Raw genomic sequence first — 17,311 nt, forward strand, 5'->3', positions numbered from 1 at the left:
TTCTAGTCATACTGCCCAACTCCATTACTGTTAGACCCTCCTTTATCCTCTTGTTTTATGACAAATGCATGCTTTTCTGTTGCAAGTCAACTCAATATTGACTTAGCTTTGCTCGAACAGAGCACTTAACTTGCTTCAAAGTCATGGACCATAAAAATGATGAACAGCAGCGTGCAGTGAGAAAATCCAGAGTCTGCTGGTTTACTGACAGCAGATTTACTGTATATTCTTATGCATCTTTAATGACAGTTCATAAATGATTGACACATCTTAAAGAGAATGTTTCTGTGCTTTATTTATGTCAAGATGGCTTTTTAAAGAGCTCACAGTGTTAAATTTACACACGTAAAAAATGAGAATTTGATTAGCTAGTATAGCTTTTAAAGCAGGACATTGTAGTTTTCATATCTGCTGCATGTTTTGCCACAGCACTGTAAGAGCAGCAGTCTGGGTGTTTGTTTTGCAGTATACAGTAGAATACTGAGGGGATTTACAGTGTGCACTCTCTACGCATGAATACACCAACAAAGAAGTCACACAAGCCTCAGCAGCTGGAGGCTGAAGCACTCTACTGTACAGTTTTGTAACAGCAGTGAGGCCAAGTGAAATTAATAAAACATATCTTAAACTGTTTTTTTAGCTACGCTTTTAAAGCACTCTGGTGTTGACAGGTGAGTGCTTTTAAAGTGAGCATTGTTTCATTAACTTCAGTCATGCATTTAGTACCTGAGCACCTTCTGGCAGAAATATTCTTTCAGCTCTGAAATGTTCCAAACACAAATTTCTTTCCTGATGAAAGTCTAGTCTTAGGCTTTCTCATGCTCACTGTACGCTGCATTCCTATTAATGTGACTGAACAGATGTGACATTTAAATGAGTGGCATGATGTCACATGGACTAGTATGATAGCTTCACAAATACAATGATGGACAGCTGTGATAACCTCTCACTACAAAAATACATTTGCACTAGTCTTCTTCAGATCCCTAACCTATTAATAGTAGCTCATTCTAAAAGTGTGCAAGAAGATGGTTGACACCAAAATAAGGTTCTCCTTAAAGGTGGTAGAAAAAGATGGTGTCTGGTGTCACCATATTTTCTCTGTATGGGTGTTTTTACCCAGTTTTTACAAAAGATTCTGATGTAAATAGACTTTAAATTTTATCAGTTTTAGCCCCTGTATTAAAATAGCTGCCAGTCTGTGAGGTCACACTTTTGTTCCCATTTTTATTTTCCTTGTTGGACATTGTTTGCCCAGTGGACGCGTGGTCCAAACACCTGTTACACAATGTTAGAACGACAATAGAAAAATCTAGTATTGAGGAAACATTTACCAAAAGGAATTTAAAGTATCCAGGAATTACACCGAACATTTAGAACAAAGTTAAAGAAAAGTGTCGATGCTTGAGTCATATTCCTGAATGTGTAGCCAGTGCAACAGTTTTTGATCTGCTCTTTATGTGTATTGGGAATCTGGTTTTGCGGTATTGGCAGTCAGAGAGGCACGTCTAAGAATAGCTGAGTTGTTCCCTGCAGATACAGTTGTGACTGAGCAGCCTTGACTGATTGTGTTATTTGTCCTGAAGGTGAACTGCACAGTACAGACCCAAAGCTCCCAAGATGAAGTAATAACCACACCCATCTAACAATCCCTTATAGAACTCTCATATGGAGTGCAGACGCTGCTATAAGACCTTTTTATTTTGCTTTTATTTCTTGGTATTTGCTCCATGACTGTTAAGGTACTAAAGTCCAATTGCATGTTTGGATTTGGAGAAATATAAATCTGAATGTTATATATATTCAAAAAACAACTCTAGTTTAGATTTGCAAAGATACATGCCTTTGTTGTGCTGTGAGCTAAGTGAGTAAAGTCAAACTTATTAATACTGTCAGGACAAGAACTGAAAATGACACATATTTCCTTTGGGGCAGTTGGAGTCGGGAAGTAGAAAAAAGAGCAAACTAACAAATAAATGGCAGCCACTGATAAAGTTCTGATTAATTTTTCCAGGTCACAGCAGTGACAGAACTGAAACTAGTCAAACTGGAATGAAATAAAAAAAAGAACTGTGGACTCACACGATCTGAAATTCAAACCAGTGATAGTTGATCTAAAAAATCTATAGAAAAATTAAACATGAAAGATAATCATGTTTTCAGGCACAGCAATCTTTTTAGGAATATGCATAAAGCTCATATTCAGTTTATAAAGACTGAACTATGTGACACTTTCATAAGCAAATACAATCTAAATTAATTACATTTTTCATATGTTTTATGGTTTTTAAATCCATAATAAATAATTGAATGTAGGATCATGGTGGATCATACTCTTAGCGGTTGCTGTGATCTTATTTTATTTTATTTGTTATATACAGATCGGAAGTCACTTTCCATTGACGTTTCTTCTACTTTTTCCACCAGGAATGCCGGACAAAGAGAACATAAGCAACAACTCCTTTGTTTCAGTCTCCAAACATCAGAATAAGGTAATCACTCTGACAGTCACACAATTATTTAGCACAAAGATGTATTAATGGAAGACAGTCAGAGGTTGTGAGGTTGAGATAATTCTGGATACTTGGTCTTATTCCTATTTTGCCTGACGTAACAGCATCCTTTACCGTTACTCACTACGCCATCAGGGAATGAAAATAATGGCGGAATGTGAAGTTTGTTTAAAGTTGCTCTAAATATAAACAAGGTGACTGCAGTTCTTGTCTCCGCCGTGAACAGTTCCTGTCCCACCTTTCTCCTGTTGTCATTTCCTGACCGCTGGCTTGATAAAGTGGCACTACGGCAGATTTATGGTGCCTTGTGCTTTGTTTCTGCATACGGTTTAGTCACAACATGATTGTTCTAAAAAAAACGCAATCCATCGCTCGCTTTCCTGTTGTGTAACGAACAAATGCAGCTTTAATTTGCGCCAACATATATTAATAATAAGCATGAAAGCCCAGTTTGTTTGGTGACTGGGTGGACTAATTTCTAGTAAATAAATGATGAGGCTTTAAAACCTTCACATAAATGCATGAGTTGCGCTACTCTCTGAAGCATGCACAATGCATTTTAAATGTCACAGTCCCGCAGCCCACCCCATGGCCTCAGGTGGGGCAAAAAACAAAACAAAGCAGAACACATGAATACAACAATGCACAGTATCTGCGTCCCATCAAAGCAGCTGAATAGATCAGTCCGGACTCTGGTAATTGACTCAGAAACAATACAGATTGTTAAGTTCAATTAAAATAGAAGGCTAAAAACATAATGTCAGCCATGAGTCATGCAGTAGCAGTGAGGAAGACGTCCTGTGGCCCACAGCGAGGGGAAAACACCCACAGTCTGACTGAACTGCCCTCATACTTTGCTGTTTTCCTGATGCTGCTAATGAGCATTTACGACACTCTTGCATTCTACAGTAAAAGTTTCACACAGTTTCCGTGACGCTGAGTCTAGTATCATCATCAGCAGAGTTTCATTGTCATCCATGAGGCATTTCATTTCAGCTCTCATTTTTTTTTTTTTTTGTTTCATTTTATTTTGCAGAACTCATTCATTGAAAGTCCAGCCAAACCCCACCCTAAATGCATTTCTCAGGTAGTAAACACTCACCTTCTGTCTGCAGGGCTCAGTCATTACCTGTTTACACGGCAGCTACTCAGTAAGACTCTGCTGTGCTGAGACTTAACTCAGATTCTACCGTGGCCATAGGTTCCCTCTGAGAAGCTCCTTCGTGCGGGGAAGGTTCTCCGAAATGCCATCCTCTCCAGGGCGCCGCACATGATCAGAGACAGAAAGTACCATCTGAAGACATACAGGTTAGTCGACATCTTATTGTTCTGGTATTTGTATCATAAATGTCACCACAACGTCTCCACAGTACCAGTACAATATTCAAGCTGTTATACAATAAATGGACAGTAAAGAGAGGCAACAAAATACTAAATTTTACAGAAAAATCTGAAAGCCACACAATAGCACATCCCATCATTAATATTTAATACTGGATTGATCCATGAAAGGAAAATTTGAGGAAATTTGAGGAAAAACACAAACTTATTTCCCACAAGTAAAAACAGTCTAAAAGTACAAACGCACTCTAAAAAAACATTTTTTCCCCCAGATTTTAACTGTTTTTTGTGAGCAATTTATAGTTATTTAACAAATTTTACCCATTTTCTTAATTATAGATAATAACTAGGCACAAAATCACAATATTTATTTACATGTTAACTGTTAAAAAACACAACTAAAAAAAAAACTCTAAAGAAGTTCCACATTAAATACTGTTTGTTTTTTACAGTAATCTATTTTTTTTTATTTTACATTTAACCAGATTATTAAATGATTTTTTTTTTTTACTGTATTTTAATCAGCAGAGTTGTAACTATTTAACATACACTACCAGTCAAAAGTTTGGACACACCTTCTCATTCAGTGGTTTTTCTTTATTTTCATGACTATTTACATTGTAGATTCTCACTGAAGGCATAAAAACTGTGACCGAACACATATGGAATTATGTAGTAAACAAAAAAGTGTGAACTAAGTCAAAACATGTTTTATAATTTAGATTATTTAACATAGCCACCGTTTGCTTTGATTACTGCTTTGCACACTCTTGGCATTGTCTCTATTTGCCATTATATAAAAGAAAAAACTGTATCTTAATGATGGCAAATAACTGTTAACAGATTTTAACTGTTTTGTTAAATTACAGATAATATCTGGTAAAAAAAAAATGAATGAAGTATCATTTTACATACTGACGTACAATATCACTAGTGATCAAATATGATATAGCTCATTGCACTGTTGCAAATAGGGAAGTAGCCTTTGCCTGTGTTAATTTGCAAGTTTAGAAGGGTTACACTGACAATTTTAGATATCACAAATACTCATTATGTCATCAGAATGTCAGCTGTTTATACAAGATGCATACCATGGATGAACATAACAGCTCTTTACAGCAAAACCCTGTTAACAGCTAGGGAGAACAACCAAAAATCAGGAACAAACAGTCTAGTTGGTAATGAAAATCAGACAATCAACACATTACGTAACCGCTCAGCCTTGTATAAGATCTTATATAGTCTTGTGTGTTTCCCAGGCAGTGCTGTGTGGGGACAGAGCTGGTGGACTGGCAAATGCAGCAGAGCTCCTGCGTCCACTCTCGGGTTCAGGCTGTGGGCATGTGGCAGGTGCTGCTGGAAGAAGGTGTCCTCAACCACGGTGAGACTCTGTGACGTCTGTCTGCACACGTCTACGTGCGATTCATAGATGTGAAATTGAATTGTGCGCTGTGTTACTGTGTCGCAGTGGACCATGAGCTGAGCTTCCAGGACAAATACCTTTTCTACCGCTTCCTGGACGATGAGCAGGAGGACGCCCCTTTACCCAGCGAGGAGGAGAGGAAGGAGAGCCAAGAGGAGCTGCAGGACACTCTGCTCCTCCTCTCCCAGATTGGACCTGATGCCCACATGAGGATGATTCTGAAGAAACAGTACGACTATGAATAAACCGATCATTACAGAAATGTGATATATAGTGAATGGATGTGATTGATTTAGTTTATATGCGTCTTGTTTTGTAGTCCGTCTGAGAGAACAGCAGATGATTTGGAGATCATTTATGAAGAACTGCTCCATATTAAGGCCTTGTCACACCTGTCCACCACTGTGAGTACAGTTTCTCTGTCTTATGTGAACATAGTAAACCCATTGTTATGCAGAAAATTAGTAAAAACATGCTCAGCTCACTGCACATTTATCATATTTGAGTGGTGACACCGAAGAAAGATGTAAACAAATGAGCCTGTATATACGTTTCCATCTCCTTCCTTTCATTTATAAACGTTCTTCAAGTAGAATCATCAATTTCTGTTGCTGCTAGGATTCACTTAAATCAAAAACTGAGCACTGCTGAAAACACCAAGCCAAATTTAGCTGTAGGAAAATCCTTTTAACACCAGCGGGGGCATTGACTAGCAGAAAAGTAAATGGTTGCTCTTTTTGGTTGCTCTCTGCCAATACTGATCTCTCTCATTTATAAATCTGTCTCCCCCGCTTGTGCAGGTAAAGAGAGAACTGGCAGGAGTGCTGATCTTTGAGTCGCATGCAAAGGCAGGAACAGTGTGTAAGTAAAACGACAACTTTGCTTTGACCCGATGAAGGGAATAGTCATTCCACGTGTTGATAATTCAGTCGGACTAATGATTAAATTAACCCATTACAGAATCAATATCAATCCAACAAGATGTGTGTGTATCAGACCACTAAAGCTCCTCTTTGTTTCTTTTCTTTCTCAGTGTTCAACCAAGGAGAGGAGGGCACATCCTGGTACATTATTTTAAAGGGCTCCGTCAACGTTGTCATCTATGGAAAGGTAGCTCTTCTCATGTGACGTCTGAAAGCATCAGAGTAAATATATTACTCTAAGGACGGTATTGATATATTAGTCAGTAACTGATCTGTCCTGCAGGGCGTTGTTTGCACTCTCCATGAAGGAGATGACTTCGGGAAGCTGGCTCTTGTCAACGACGCCCCCCGAGCCGCCTCCATTGTCCTACGAGAAGACAACTGTCACTTCCTGAGAGTAGACAAGGAGGACTTCAACAGGATCCTGAGGGTGAGTTTCTGTTTACTGTCTGTGGATGGAACAGCAAAAAGCTCTATCACCATCTGTTGGTAGAAACTCAGTAATGCAGCTGTAGAAGTTACTTAATGCCCCCTTTAGTATTGTTCATTACCTCTTTGCACCCATTAGCTTAGTCATCACACTAAATATGAAATATGTTGATGATGACCTGTTTTACTGATTTGGGGTTAATTAGCTGTGGATGCAAACTTGTTGGGTGGAAAACCTCCATCTGGGAGCCCCGCCGCCGTCATCAATTTCCTGCTCGGTGTAGAATACAGCAGCAGAGATGAGTTTAATTAGATTAGATTAAACATGATAGAAATGCTTGTATATATATATATATGATTATATATGCATGGGCTTTTTTCAGTTCTGACTTGTAGCTATGCATGTTTACACCCATTAAAATACTCAATCCCAACCAAAATAAGATGTCAAAACTGACATGCTGTATCTGGTAACTTTAGAAACTTTAGATCTTCTCTAGATTTTCAATTTTATTTCTATAGATTTGAACAAAATTTGGTTTTCAGTGTCAGGCTGATACTGACAAATATAAAAAATATTGTAAATGATTTAATGCTTGGAGAGTAATACATTATTAAACAGTATAGTTTATACATTGCAAACTCAGTTTAAGTAATTGATAAGTCTTACTTTTCACTTAACTATCACGGCTTCACTCCAGAGAACAGCAAAACATTTAGCTTGTGCTTATTTTGAACCAGGATTACATTTATTTTCTTCAGTTTAGGTTTTTCAATCTGTATCAACACTAAAAAAATCCTGTCAATTGTTACATTATCTGCAAATTTCCTGTTCAAACCGCCTGCTTGCTACGATTAGTGTGGTTGTGTGCTGACTGTATAATCAACAATCACCCTAATTCACCTCTAATGTAAACATTATGTTTCTGACATTCCATTTCTACTTCGCAGACGGCTCATATTCGCTAAGCTTCTTTTGCATTGTAAGCACAGCTGTTTAATAATGTTTAACAGTGTTATCAGATCACATACATAATCTCAAACAGCACCTATATGTGCTATGTGTCTTTATAATAAACCTTTTTGTGTCCGCTGTGTGTGTTTGTGTCAAGGATGTGGAGGCCAACACTGTGCGACTGAAGGAACACGGTCTGGATGTTCTGGTGTTGGAGAAAAGTCTCAGCAGCAGCCGAACCTCCATCCAGGGGTCATCAGCCTCCCATTACAAGTAAATATACTCATCATTCTTTGTGCTGCAGACAGTATCGCAGGACAGAGCTGGAGCTGTGTGCTGAAAAGCAGCACATCACATGGTATTTCTATCGAGCAGATGATTGATGTAAGCCATTGGTTAACCCCTAAAAACTCATCTCTGTGTATCAAAGTTACATATTTACACTCTACACTGTTGCTTCTTGGAAAATTAAGTTCTTACCTCCATCCTCCCTTCTCCTCATGCTGCAGTTCGAGCACACCAGCTCACCTACAGCTCTGCTTAAACACTGTAAAACTATTCTATGCTACACTATGGCAAATTGTAATGTGGAATTAATTCAGACACACATGTTCGAACCAGTACTGAAGAAAAAACATGAAGAAGCCCCATCCTGCAAGCTGACAGGATTAGTTCCTTTGTTCCTAGTTCCTTTCCTTAGTGGATGAAGCTCGGGCAGTCTGAATCCATTGTTTTCTGATTCCATGATACGCTGCAGTTTTAAGTCCGAAATGCCCAGCGATGGTGTTTACTACTCTTTGTGCTCATGATATGTCTTCAAGCACATAAAAACACTATATGGACAATGTTAAAAAGATCCTGTGAAAAGACAACAAACTAACTTTAAAAACGGAAATGATTTCAAGATGTCTTTGCAGTCTGATGTGCTGTAACAATCACATTTGACTGAACTTCATCTACTTTTCTGACATTGGATGAATTTTGCTACCCTGTGGAAGTCAACCTAAGGCTTATTAGCTGCTACTGAACATGTAAGACTTTAGAAAGTGTTCACCAATATAGACTTAGACAGACATTGTTAATCCCCAGACGCAAATTCTGTTGTAGCAGCAGCTGGATATCCAACAAGAGGGTAAACAACAGATAACACAGAATATTAGGATCAGGTATAAAGTGAAGGTAGCATAAAATTAAAAAAAAAAAAAAAAAAAAAGAATATGGAAAATTTAATATAGAAAGAAAAAATGAACAAAATATACAAGCGTGATACAAAAATGCGAAAATGAACAGAATGTGCAAATGAGAGTGTGCTTAGATGTGCAAATGACATAAATAGGTGCAGAGAAGTTTACAGATGTAATGAATCACATTTAGAATGTAAAATGTCCAGTATGTACAGTGGTTTAATTGACAGGCAGAGTGATAGAGTCCTTTTGTGATATATAGTCTTATTTTGAAAAAAGGAAAACACCTGGACACTGTATTTTTTTAAGGAAAGGTTCTTCATATAGGAAGATGCAATATGTTCATTAGGGACTATTTTCAGATGTGGATTAATACACTTTTGGTATTTTTGCAGCACCACGTATCCATAAAAACATTACAGTGCTGATGTCCATGATAATGAACAATATTGACAGCCTTATAGTAAAAAAACTAGTAAAGGTTTCTAGTGAATACTAACAGTTAGTGTGACCAACAGATGAGAACCTGTAGCTGCACAACCACAGCAATCCTGTGTACTGCAGCCAACAAGTGTTTTCTTAATAGAGGCATCTGTCACTGCACCGCTGTCGCTGTAATACAGAGAGACATATTAATGGTAATGATGGCCTTGCTCATAGGGGAAAGAAGACCTGGCAAGTCACAATTACTTGTTCAGGGTCGCCCTCTAATCAACTCCACTCCTCACACATGAGAGTGTCAAGCCTGTGTCTCCCCCATAAGTGGGGGAGACACAGCGTTGCTTGTGCAGCTCCCTCTTGTCATGCTGTTATCAAGTAATGAAAACAACCGAGGCTGGATTGTGTTGATTCTCCTTCACGCAGAAGATGCCCCTACATTTTTTTTATCTTCTCTTGTGGCACTTAGCACAGGCTCCCCCTTTATCTTCAGCCGACCAAGAACACTGATTGTAAATAGGATTGTTATCAAATGAAGCAATCACAGACACACGTTCAAGTAACATAAATCAGTCGAGGGCCATAGCCGTGTCAATAAGCATTAAGAGCCAGTGTTTCTTGATTAGTGAAGGGTGTGCTTTATTCCTTGTTGCTCCAGATACAAGGTAATGTCTGGGACGCCGGAGAAGATTTTGGAGCACCTCCTTGAAATGATGCGATTGGATTCTCAATTCACAGAGTCAGGTACTGCTCACCATGCCGCATCCAGGACGTCAGATTAGTGCCATCTAATACAATCTATCAATGTAATGATCATTTATTGTGAAGGGTTTTCGCCTATGCAGTGTATTAAATCTCTTCTCCAGTCTCTCCGGCTCCGTCTCTGTCTCTGTCCTCTGTCCTCTGCCGGCTGCTCTGCACTGACCCGTTCGTTCTCGTCTATAATTAGCCACACATCACAGAGCTGATCTAATTACTCTCACTTGTGTGGATACATATGGTTTTCATTCGCCTGCAGAGGTGACAGAGACGGGGCCACGTGGATCCAGGCCTGATGACACTCTTTGATGTGCTCTTATTGTTGGAACGCAGGTGTTTGACGCTAACTTCTCTCTTTTTTTTGTCACAGATTCAGCCTTGGATGACTTTGTGCTCATGCACTGTGTCTTCTTACCAAACAGTCAGCTTTGTCCAGTGCTACTAGCCCAGTATCCTTTAAGCACCAAGTGCCCTAATGTGGTTAAATGTTATTTCCTGACCTGTGAAGATGCCTGCTTTGCTGTAATTACGCTGTTTCGACCTTTAACTGCTGTGCAGCTACCATGCTCAGGCCTCGCAGGGCTCTGAGCAGGAGAAGCTGGACTACACACTGAACAACAAGCGCAGGGTGATCCGCCTGGTGATGCGTTGGGCTGCGGTACACGGAGATCAGCTGCAGCAGGATGAGGTCTCAGTGGCCTTCCTAGAGGTCAGCCAAAACACACCAGCATGGTTCTTGCTTCTGCTGTGGTAATGGTGGCAACATACAGTAATGTAGTAGTCATCCAAGCAGTCTCTGGGCTTTTTTTTTTTTTTTTTGATGATGTCACATTTTAAATCACTCTGGGCTCATTTTTCATTACAATTTAAAGTCCTGCACATCTATGGAGACAGTACGACCATGACTAGAAGCAGAAATAACTCAACTATGTCTTCTGTATGAAAATAAAGTTCTAAGTTATAACAAAGTTATATTGCCACAAATCATTTTAATCAATTTTATCAACATGCAATACGTTTTTCCAAATGCATGCAGGTGTCACCAATAAAAAAAAACAACTGTGGCTCCATGTACTATTGATATTTTTGACTATATATATGGTGATAAACACTCACTATATTTTAATGCTGCCATATTAATTATTATTTACAACAGCAAACGTGATTATCTTTGGTTATACTGTCCCATCATTATAAATCAAAAGACACCTGTCAGCCAATCAGAATCAGTATTTTGAAATAAAATCTAAAACAAGCAATACAAATAAAAAAACAAAAATATTATAGTAAAACTGTAAACTCTTAAAAAAATAAAATAGAAGATAATAATTATTGCTGTTAAAAAAAAGTACTAAAACCCCATCTATTATAAATACCATGTATAATAGATGCGGGCATCAGAATATGAATAGCTTCTAAATAACAATAATGTTCATTGAAGCATGAAAATAGCACCACAGTTGAGTTGTTAGTTTATGTTTATTTTGAGCTGCATTGACTGATAAAGTGCTGTAATGAATTAGTGTCTTTGATATGATTCCTTTTATGTTACTGATGCACTGTAATGTGATGTAGTACTTGGAAAAGCGGTGATTTCTAGGGTAATGGTGCAAGAAGGAGATTTTTTTTCAGAAATCCACAAACAGTTTATTTTTTCATGTCTTCTGCATAACTTGTCTTCACTCAATGCTTGTTGTGTTTTGCAGGAGTTTTTCTTGGCAGTATCTAATGATGCCAAAGTACTTCCAACCCTCAGGGATCAACTAATAGAATTGGAGAGAACTGTAAAGCGCAAGTAAGTTTAGTGTTTTGCTTTTTTAGATTCAAATGTGGAAGAGAAATCTTTGATGATAAAAAAAAATAGTAACGCCATCAGCATTATTTTCCTCTTTGGTTTTTCTTAATAAACGATCAAACCCATGTTACTGAAGATTCATTGCTGCTTAATTTTTCATTTTTAGTGCTGAAGATGCCAGGTCCTTACAGAAAAAGGTATTAGACTAACCTTATTTCTTTTAAATTAGATGTCATGGCTACATGTCTTATTGTACATACTGGAGACTGATACTGTTATATTCTGTCACAGCACAAAATCCTGTTGCGGCAGTTCAGTATGGGAGATGAGAAGCTTCAGAAACGGCAGCCAATCAAGAGTAACGATGAAAGTGAGTAAAGACTGAACAAACCTTCAAATGCTCAGTGTATAATTGACCTGTGATCATATACAGTATATTATTAATTTGCCTCTCTCTCATGACTCAAGAAGATTTATTGAATTAATATCTGGTGCTCCATGCATCAGGGATTTATATCTTACAGTCACTCAGTTCTTTCACAGATTATCGATTACCTGATTGCAGTTTTGTCTAGATAAAGATTTTTTTAAACAGTGGCTTTTTAATGTATTTTGTTGTTTCATTTACATGCAAATCCATTATGTCACTGATAATGTCATTTTTTAAGATTTTAAGAAGCTCCATTTGCGGTGTTGACATGGAAAACGAAAGCTTTTAAAAATGGTGACAGACGCTCCCATATTTGCTTTGTGGTTGGATCCTGTCAGCCACTACATGTCCTTCTCTGATTTGTCACACCCGCATTACATGACTCTACAATTACTCAACCAGCCCTCTGCATACTGTTCAGTCACACACATGGACATTACTGCTAACATAGCTAACTGATTCCTAACTAACACATAAAGATGTGATAAAGTCTTATCTCCTGACCTCTAAGTTGGAAACTACCTCTCCTTCATTCCTTGCTGTGACCATCCCATATTTGCTCTGATTCATGCCTCCAGTTCTGTTCAAAGTCTACTGCTGCGACCACACCTACACCACCATCCGGGTCTCGGTGGCCGCCTCGGTCAGGGAGGTCATTGGCGCTGTGGCCGACAAACTGGGGTCAGCGGAGGACCTGCTCCTGGTCAACCTGAGCTCAGCAGGAGGTGAGAGCGGCAGCAGCTACGTGTTAATAAAAGATTGGAGATGGCAAAAGGGGAGAGCCCGAGCAGGGTGGTGCACTAATTCATTCTGGCTGATGGATTGGGAAATTAGTGGCCGGTTGCGGTCGGGTTGCTGACTGTGAGTGGCTGCTTCAGAAGGTGCTGAGCTCAGTTTTTCTCATAACATTCAGCACGAGGATGTTGATGTTCATGGCTGCTCCTTATTGTCGAGATGTTTTTCCAGAAAGCACTAATGCAGCTCCTTTTTAGTAGACGCTTGACTTCAAGAGACAAGTAAACAAAGGAAGCTGAAACTCAGTCTTAGTTGGAGGTGATTATCACAGAGCTCATATATCTATAACTAATGAAATGTAGGTTTGCAAAGAAAATCTCTATTCTGTCACTGGCTTTCACAGGCATATAGTGTGCATGAAAGAGCTGCTCTGTGTGTTCTAATACTTAGTGGTATACTGTGGACTAACTCTCCGAAAACTGTTGTGAAACCCAAACTGCCATACAATATAGAACAGCAGGAAAAGACTTAGTTCGTCCCAATACATGGTATGCCAAATGCAGTATGCCAAAAATACCAGGATGTCCTACTACATCAGGCTGGATTTTGCAGTCAGCATGCTTTTCTGGCCATTCTGACCCATAATCCTCTGCACAGTTACATCACGGTGTCCTGTGTGAGTATGAAGAAGCTTAAGGTACTGACAGTGTAAAGAGAGATGAGAGTTAACTTTGCACAACAGACTGCAACAGTGAAAGTTTAAGGTGCGATATTAAGACGAAATATTATTTCCCACTTGTATGCAAACAAGTTAAAGTGTGGAAACACAGCCTAAGATTCATCCTCTGTGCACCATGAATACCTGTTCTGAATTTTGGCTTAAAAAATGTTATGACTCTTTCATCATGTTTTTCTTATAGAGAAATCCGTCTTCAAGCCCAACGATGTGTCAGTTTTCTCCACACTCAGCATAAATGGACGATTGTTTGCCTGCCGGAGGGACCAGTTGGATTCCCTGGTGGGTTCATTTCTCTTTTAGAAAACATCATAGAAACTCAGATTCACAAATAGATTAACTGTAGCTTCACCCAGCTGTATGTCACTTTAAAATCTGTTGCATCCAGCAATTTCTTTTCCACATCATATATATATATATATATTTGTGAAGTCTTCCATGAAATTGGCCACCAGCTAGCCTATAAGCATCCCAGTAAATGAACAGAAATTGCTGTATCATTTTAAGTGACATTTTTATATATTTTTGTGGGTTTAATGTGATTGTTTGTGTTTTCAGACTCCTCTACCTGAGCAGGAGGGCCCCTCTACAGGGTCGCTGACTACCTTCGAGTTGATGAGCTCTAAGGATGTGGCTTACCACATGACTTCCTATGACTGGGAGCTATTTCACTGTGTACATGAGGTATTATGCAGCAACTTGGTGCCAGTAGCATAACTCATTCATTATATTTCTCCTACAAGATTGCAACAATTTATTTGGTAAACTTTCTTTATGTTTTGACACAAAAGAGAAGATGTTTACCTGGTTTATGGTTTTCAGTTATTGAACTTTTAGTCAGAGGAAAATCAGTTGTGTCTGTCTTTGATATCTTACAGCTGGAACTTATCTACCACACATTCGGGAGGCAGTGCGTAAAGAAAACCACCGTGAACCTGGACCTGTTCCTGAGGAGGTTTAATGAAATTCAGTTTTGGGTGATCACAGAGATGTGTCTGTGTTCTCAGCTCAGCAAACGAGTGCAGCTCCTCAAGAAGTTCATCAAGATCGCTGCCCAGTAAGTAGATCTTGTTTGAACGTCCGTTATTTTCTCTCCTTGCTCAAACTCAGTTTTGTTTATTTGCCACACAAACTTCCGTTTTATGTTTTCTGTTGAAGCTGTAAGGAGTACAGGAATCTGAACGCCTTCTTTGCTGTCATCATGGGGCTGAGTAACCCGGCTGTGAGCAGACTGACTCAGACCTGGGAGGTGAATATTTTTGCACAGTTTGTGTGTTTTCAAACTTACCAACATCTTAACTACAAGTTAACCTTCATTTGTATTCACAGAAACTTCCGAGCAAATTCAAGAAGTTTTACGTGGAGTTTGAAAACATGATGGTAAGCTGACGTATCTAATTTTGTACTTTCTTGCTATAAAGCCTCTCCACCTTTGACAAGTTTTGTTTTCTCTACGACCAAATACTGAGGTGAAAACCAGCATTAGTGCAGAGTCAGCTGGTCAACTGTGGGTTTAGCAGCGTTGCGTCCTCTCAGGACTGTGATGGATCCGTTTAACACAGAGCCAGTAGATCTAAGAACAGTGTAACTGTTTCCACAGGACCCGTCCAGGAACCACCGGGCGTACCGGCTGACCGTGGCCAAGCTGGAACCTCCCATCATTCCCTTCATGCCACTGCTGATCAAAGGTCAATCCCATTTATCTGAAAGCCGTTTATTTCTTAATGTCTCATCATTTTGGCCTGTACACCACAATTGTTTTGCTGTGGAATTGCTTCCTCAACAGCTTTAACCTCTACAATTGGTCCCCTCTTTGCTCCAACTTTACTTCCATCATCTCCTTGTGTTTTCCAGACATGACATTCACTCATGAGGGCAACAAGACATTTATCGACAATTTGGTCAATTTTGAGAAAATGGTGAGGCTCAGCAGGTGGAGGTTGTTGTCTACCAGTTGGTGTAAATCTTATTTTCTTCTTCATCTCCAGGTTAATTGTCCGTATTTGTTGCTGATTGTGCCTCTTTGTCTTGCAGCGGATGATAGCTAACACAGTGAAGATAGTGAGATACTGTCGCAGCCAAACGTTCAGTAAGTTTCAGTTTCAATCATTTTATATTGATGTGAACTACACTGTAAATCACTTCAAGTTTGTTCAGCATAGAAATACAAGCCCTCCTGCTTCCAGCTGAACTCATCTTATGTGTTTTTAAATGTAAAATTAACTTAAGATGTTAAACTACCCTCTAAGAGGTTGCTTATCTTTGCATTTTCTCAGTTTAAGGAGTTTGTTTTTTATTTGATATGAAGTGAAGAACTATGAACTCCATGTGTTGAAATCATTTTATACCTCAGATAAAAATGTGAGACTGCTTCCGGTTACCTGTTTTTAAGTGTAAAGGGGTAGGGACTGAATTCAATACTAACCTTCCTCATGATTTGCACTGTTTTCCCTATTATGTAAAGAAACAATCATTATTTAATACATTTTAAATTACCCATGCATATTTTCATTGTAAATCTGTTCTTTAAGCTACAAATTAAGGATTTCAGGTGCATTTAAACTCTTAGACAATGCATGCTGGGAAGTCTGCTAGCATATTAGTTTTGCTTCTTTAAAAATGTGATCGAATGAGCTGATTAAAAGTCAAAAGAAAGCTAATGTTATATAAGTTCTAAAATGATCTGACAACAAACACTGGATATTTTAGATTGAATTAATTATATCTCCGTTAACAAGAAAACATTAGTGGATTCGACTAAATTCCTATTTAATGTGTTACAGTGAAGGATAAAATATCAATCAGTTGAAGTATCTGATTGGAAAACAGTGGATTTTATAAACATTTTAGATATCTGTGCTGATTTTTAAAGAATAAGGTTTTCCCTTTTTTTGTCATTATTTCTGACATCTTTCTCTGCATTTGAAACAGGTCCGGACTCACCGCTGGCCAGCAAGAACCACCAAGACGTCTGGTCGTACGTTCGTCAGCTCAGCGTCATCGACAACCAGAGGACGCTAACTCAGCTCTCTCATGAACTTGAGCCACGCAGGTCTTGAAAGCACTCAGGGACAAAGATGTTACAGGCGGATGCTGCTTCACAACATGACGTTTGTTTGCACTAACAGTACGAGCAATCACATGGAGGACCTAATGACGCATCAGATAATGAGATATTGTTTCAGAAGCTGTTACCTGACTTGTTAAGCCTTTTATTACAGTAATTTGTGATATTTTAACAGCAGTAATTGTTGGCGGGTGAAGTACCTCTCATATCACTGTCACGCAGATATTAGATCATCTCCAACTCAGACAACTGAAGTAAAATAAAACTCTTCGGGGGATCTCATTCATCAGATTATTGTGTAACATTGCAGACGTAAACACTATGTGATGCTTTACTACGCAAAGTTTCCTGATATTCAGTTGTTTCGTATCTTTTGTATCAAACAATATTTATACATATTCAGCTTTGTGAGATTCTTATGTGTTGTAAATTGTATACAGATATTTATTTTGACATGAGCATGCAGAGGATTATGATCGACTTTTTAATTCACGTGAGCACAGTTCTCTTTAAATGCCTGAGATATCGTAAATGTCTGAAAACTTTTTTTTGTCCCCTGTAAATATTAAATATTTTAGATGTA

General features: G+C 38.6%; 1 protein-coding gene across 4 annotated transcripts in view; it reads left to right on the forward strand.

Annotated features, from left to right (window-relative positions):
• The window catches only part of rapgef4a (Rap guanine nucleotide exchange factor 4a), a 40,219-nt gene extending 22,908 nt beyond the window's left edge, over positions 1-17,311 (forward strand). For 3 of the 4 annotated variants that reach the window (XM_055015413.1, XM_023290730.3, XM_035957473.2), the window contains 26 exons: positions 2,428-2,492; positions 3,550-3,600; positions 3,715-3,821; positions 5,114-5,235; positions 5,323-5,506; positions 5,597-5,681; positions 6,078-6,138; positions 6,311-6,387; positions 6,484-6,630; positions 7,742-7,857; positions 9,865-9,950; positions 10,336-10,414; positions 10,524-10,674; positions 11,672-11,760; positions 11,927-11,957; positions 12,052-12,130; positions 12,769-12,915; positions 13,846-13,943; positions 14,220-14,345; positions 14,540-14,718; positions 14,820-14,910; positions 14,991-15,041; positions 15,262-15,349; positions 15,516-15,580; positions 15,696-15,750; positions 16,593-17,311. In XM_055015413.1, coding sequence (XP_054871388.1) covers positions 2,428-2,492; positions 3,550-3,600; positions 3,715-3,821; positions 5,114-5,235; positions 5,323-5,506; positions 5,597-5,681; positions 6,078-6,138; positions 6,311-6,387; positions 6,484-6,630; positions 7,742-7,857; positions 9,865-9,950; positions 10,336-10,414; positions 10,524-10,674; positions 11,672-11,760; positions 11,927-11,957; positions 12,052-12,130; positions 12,769-12,915; positions 13,846-13,943; positions 14,220-14,345; positions 14,540-14,718; positions 14,820-14,910; positions 14,991-15,041; positions 15,262-15,349; positions 15,516-15,580; positions 15,696-15,750; positions 16,593-16,720 — 2,558 coding nt within the window. In that variant the 3' untranslated portion in view covers positions 16,721-17,311. The remainder of the gene's footprint in view (positions 1-2,427; positions 2,493-3,549; positions 3,601-3,714; positions 3,822-5,113; positions 5,236-5,322; positions 5,507-5,596; positions 5,682-6,077; positions 6,139-6,310; positions 6,388-6,483; positions 6,631-7,741; positions 7,858-9,864; positions 9,951-10,335; positions 10,415-10,523; positions 10,675-11,671; positions 11,761-11,926; positions 11,958-12,051; positions 12,131-12,768; positions 12,916-13,845; positions 13,944-14,219; positions 14,346-14,539; positions 14,719-14,819; positions 14,911-14,990; positions 15,042-15,261; positions 15,350-15,515; positions 15,581-15,695; positions 15,751-16,592) is intronic. The other variant, XM_055015414.1, reaches the window with a different exon arrangement.

The sequence above is a fragment of the Amphiprion ocellaris genome, chromosome 11, assembly GCF_022539595.1.
Source record: "Amphiprion ocellaris isolate individual 3 ecotype Okinawa chromosome 11, ASM2253959v1, whole genome shotgun sequence".
NCBI classification, from domain to species: Eukaryota; Metazoa; Chordata; class Actinopteri; family Pomacentridae; genus Amphiprion; species Amphiprion ocellaris.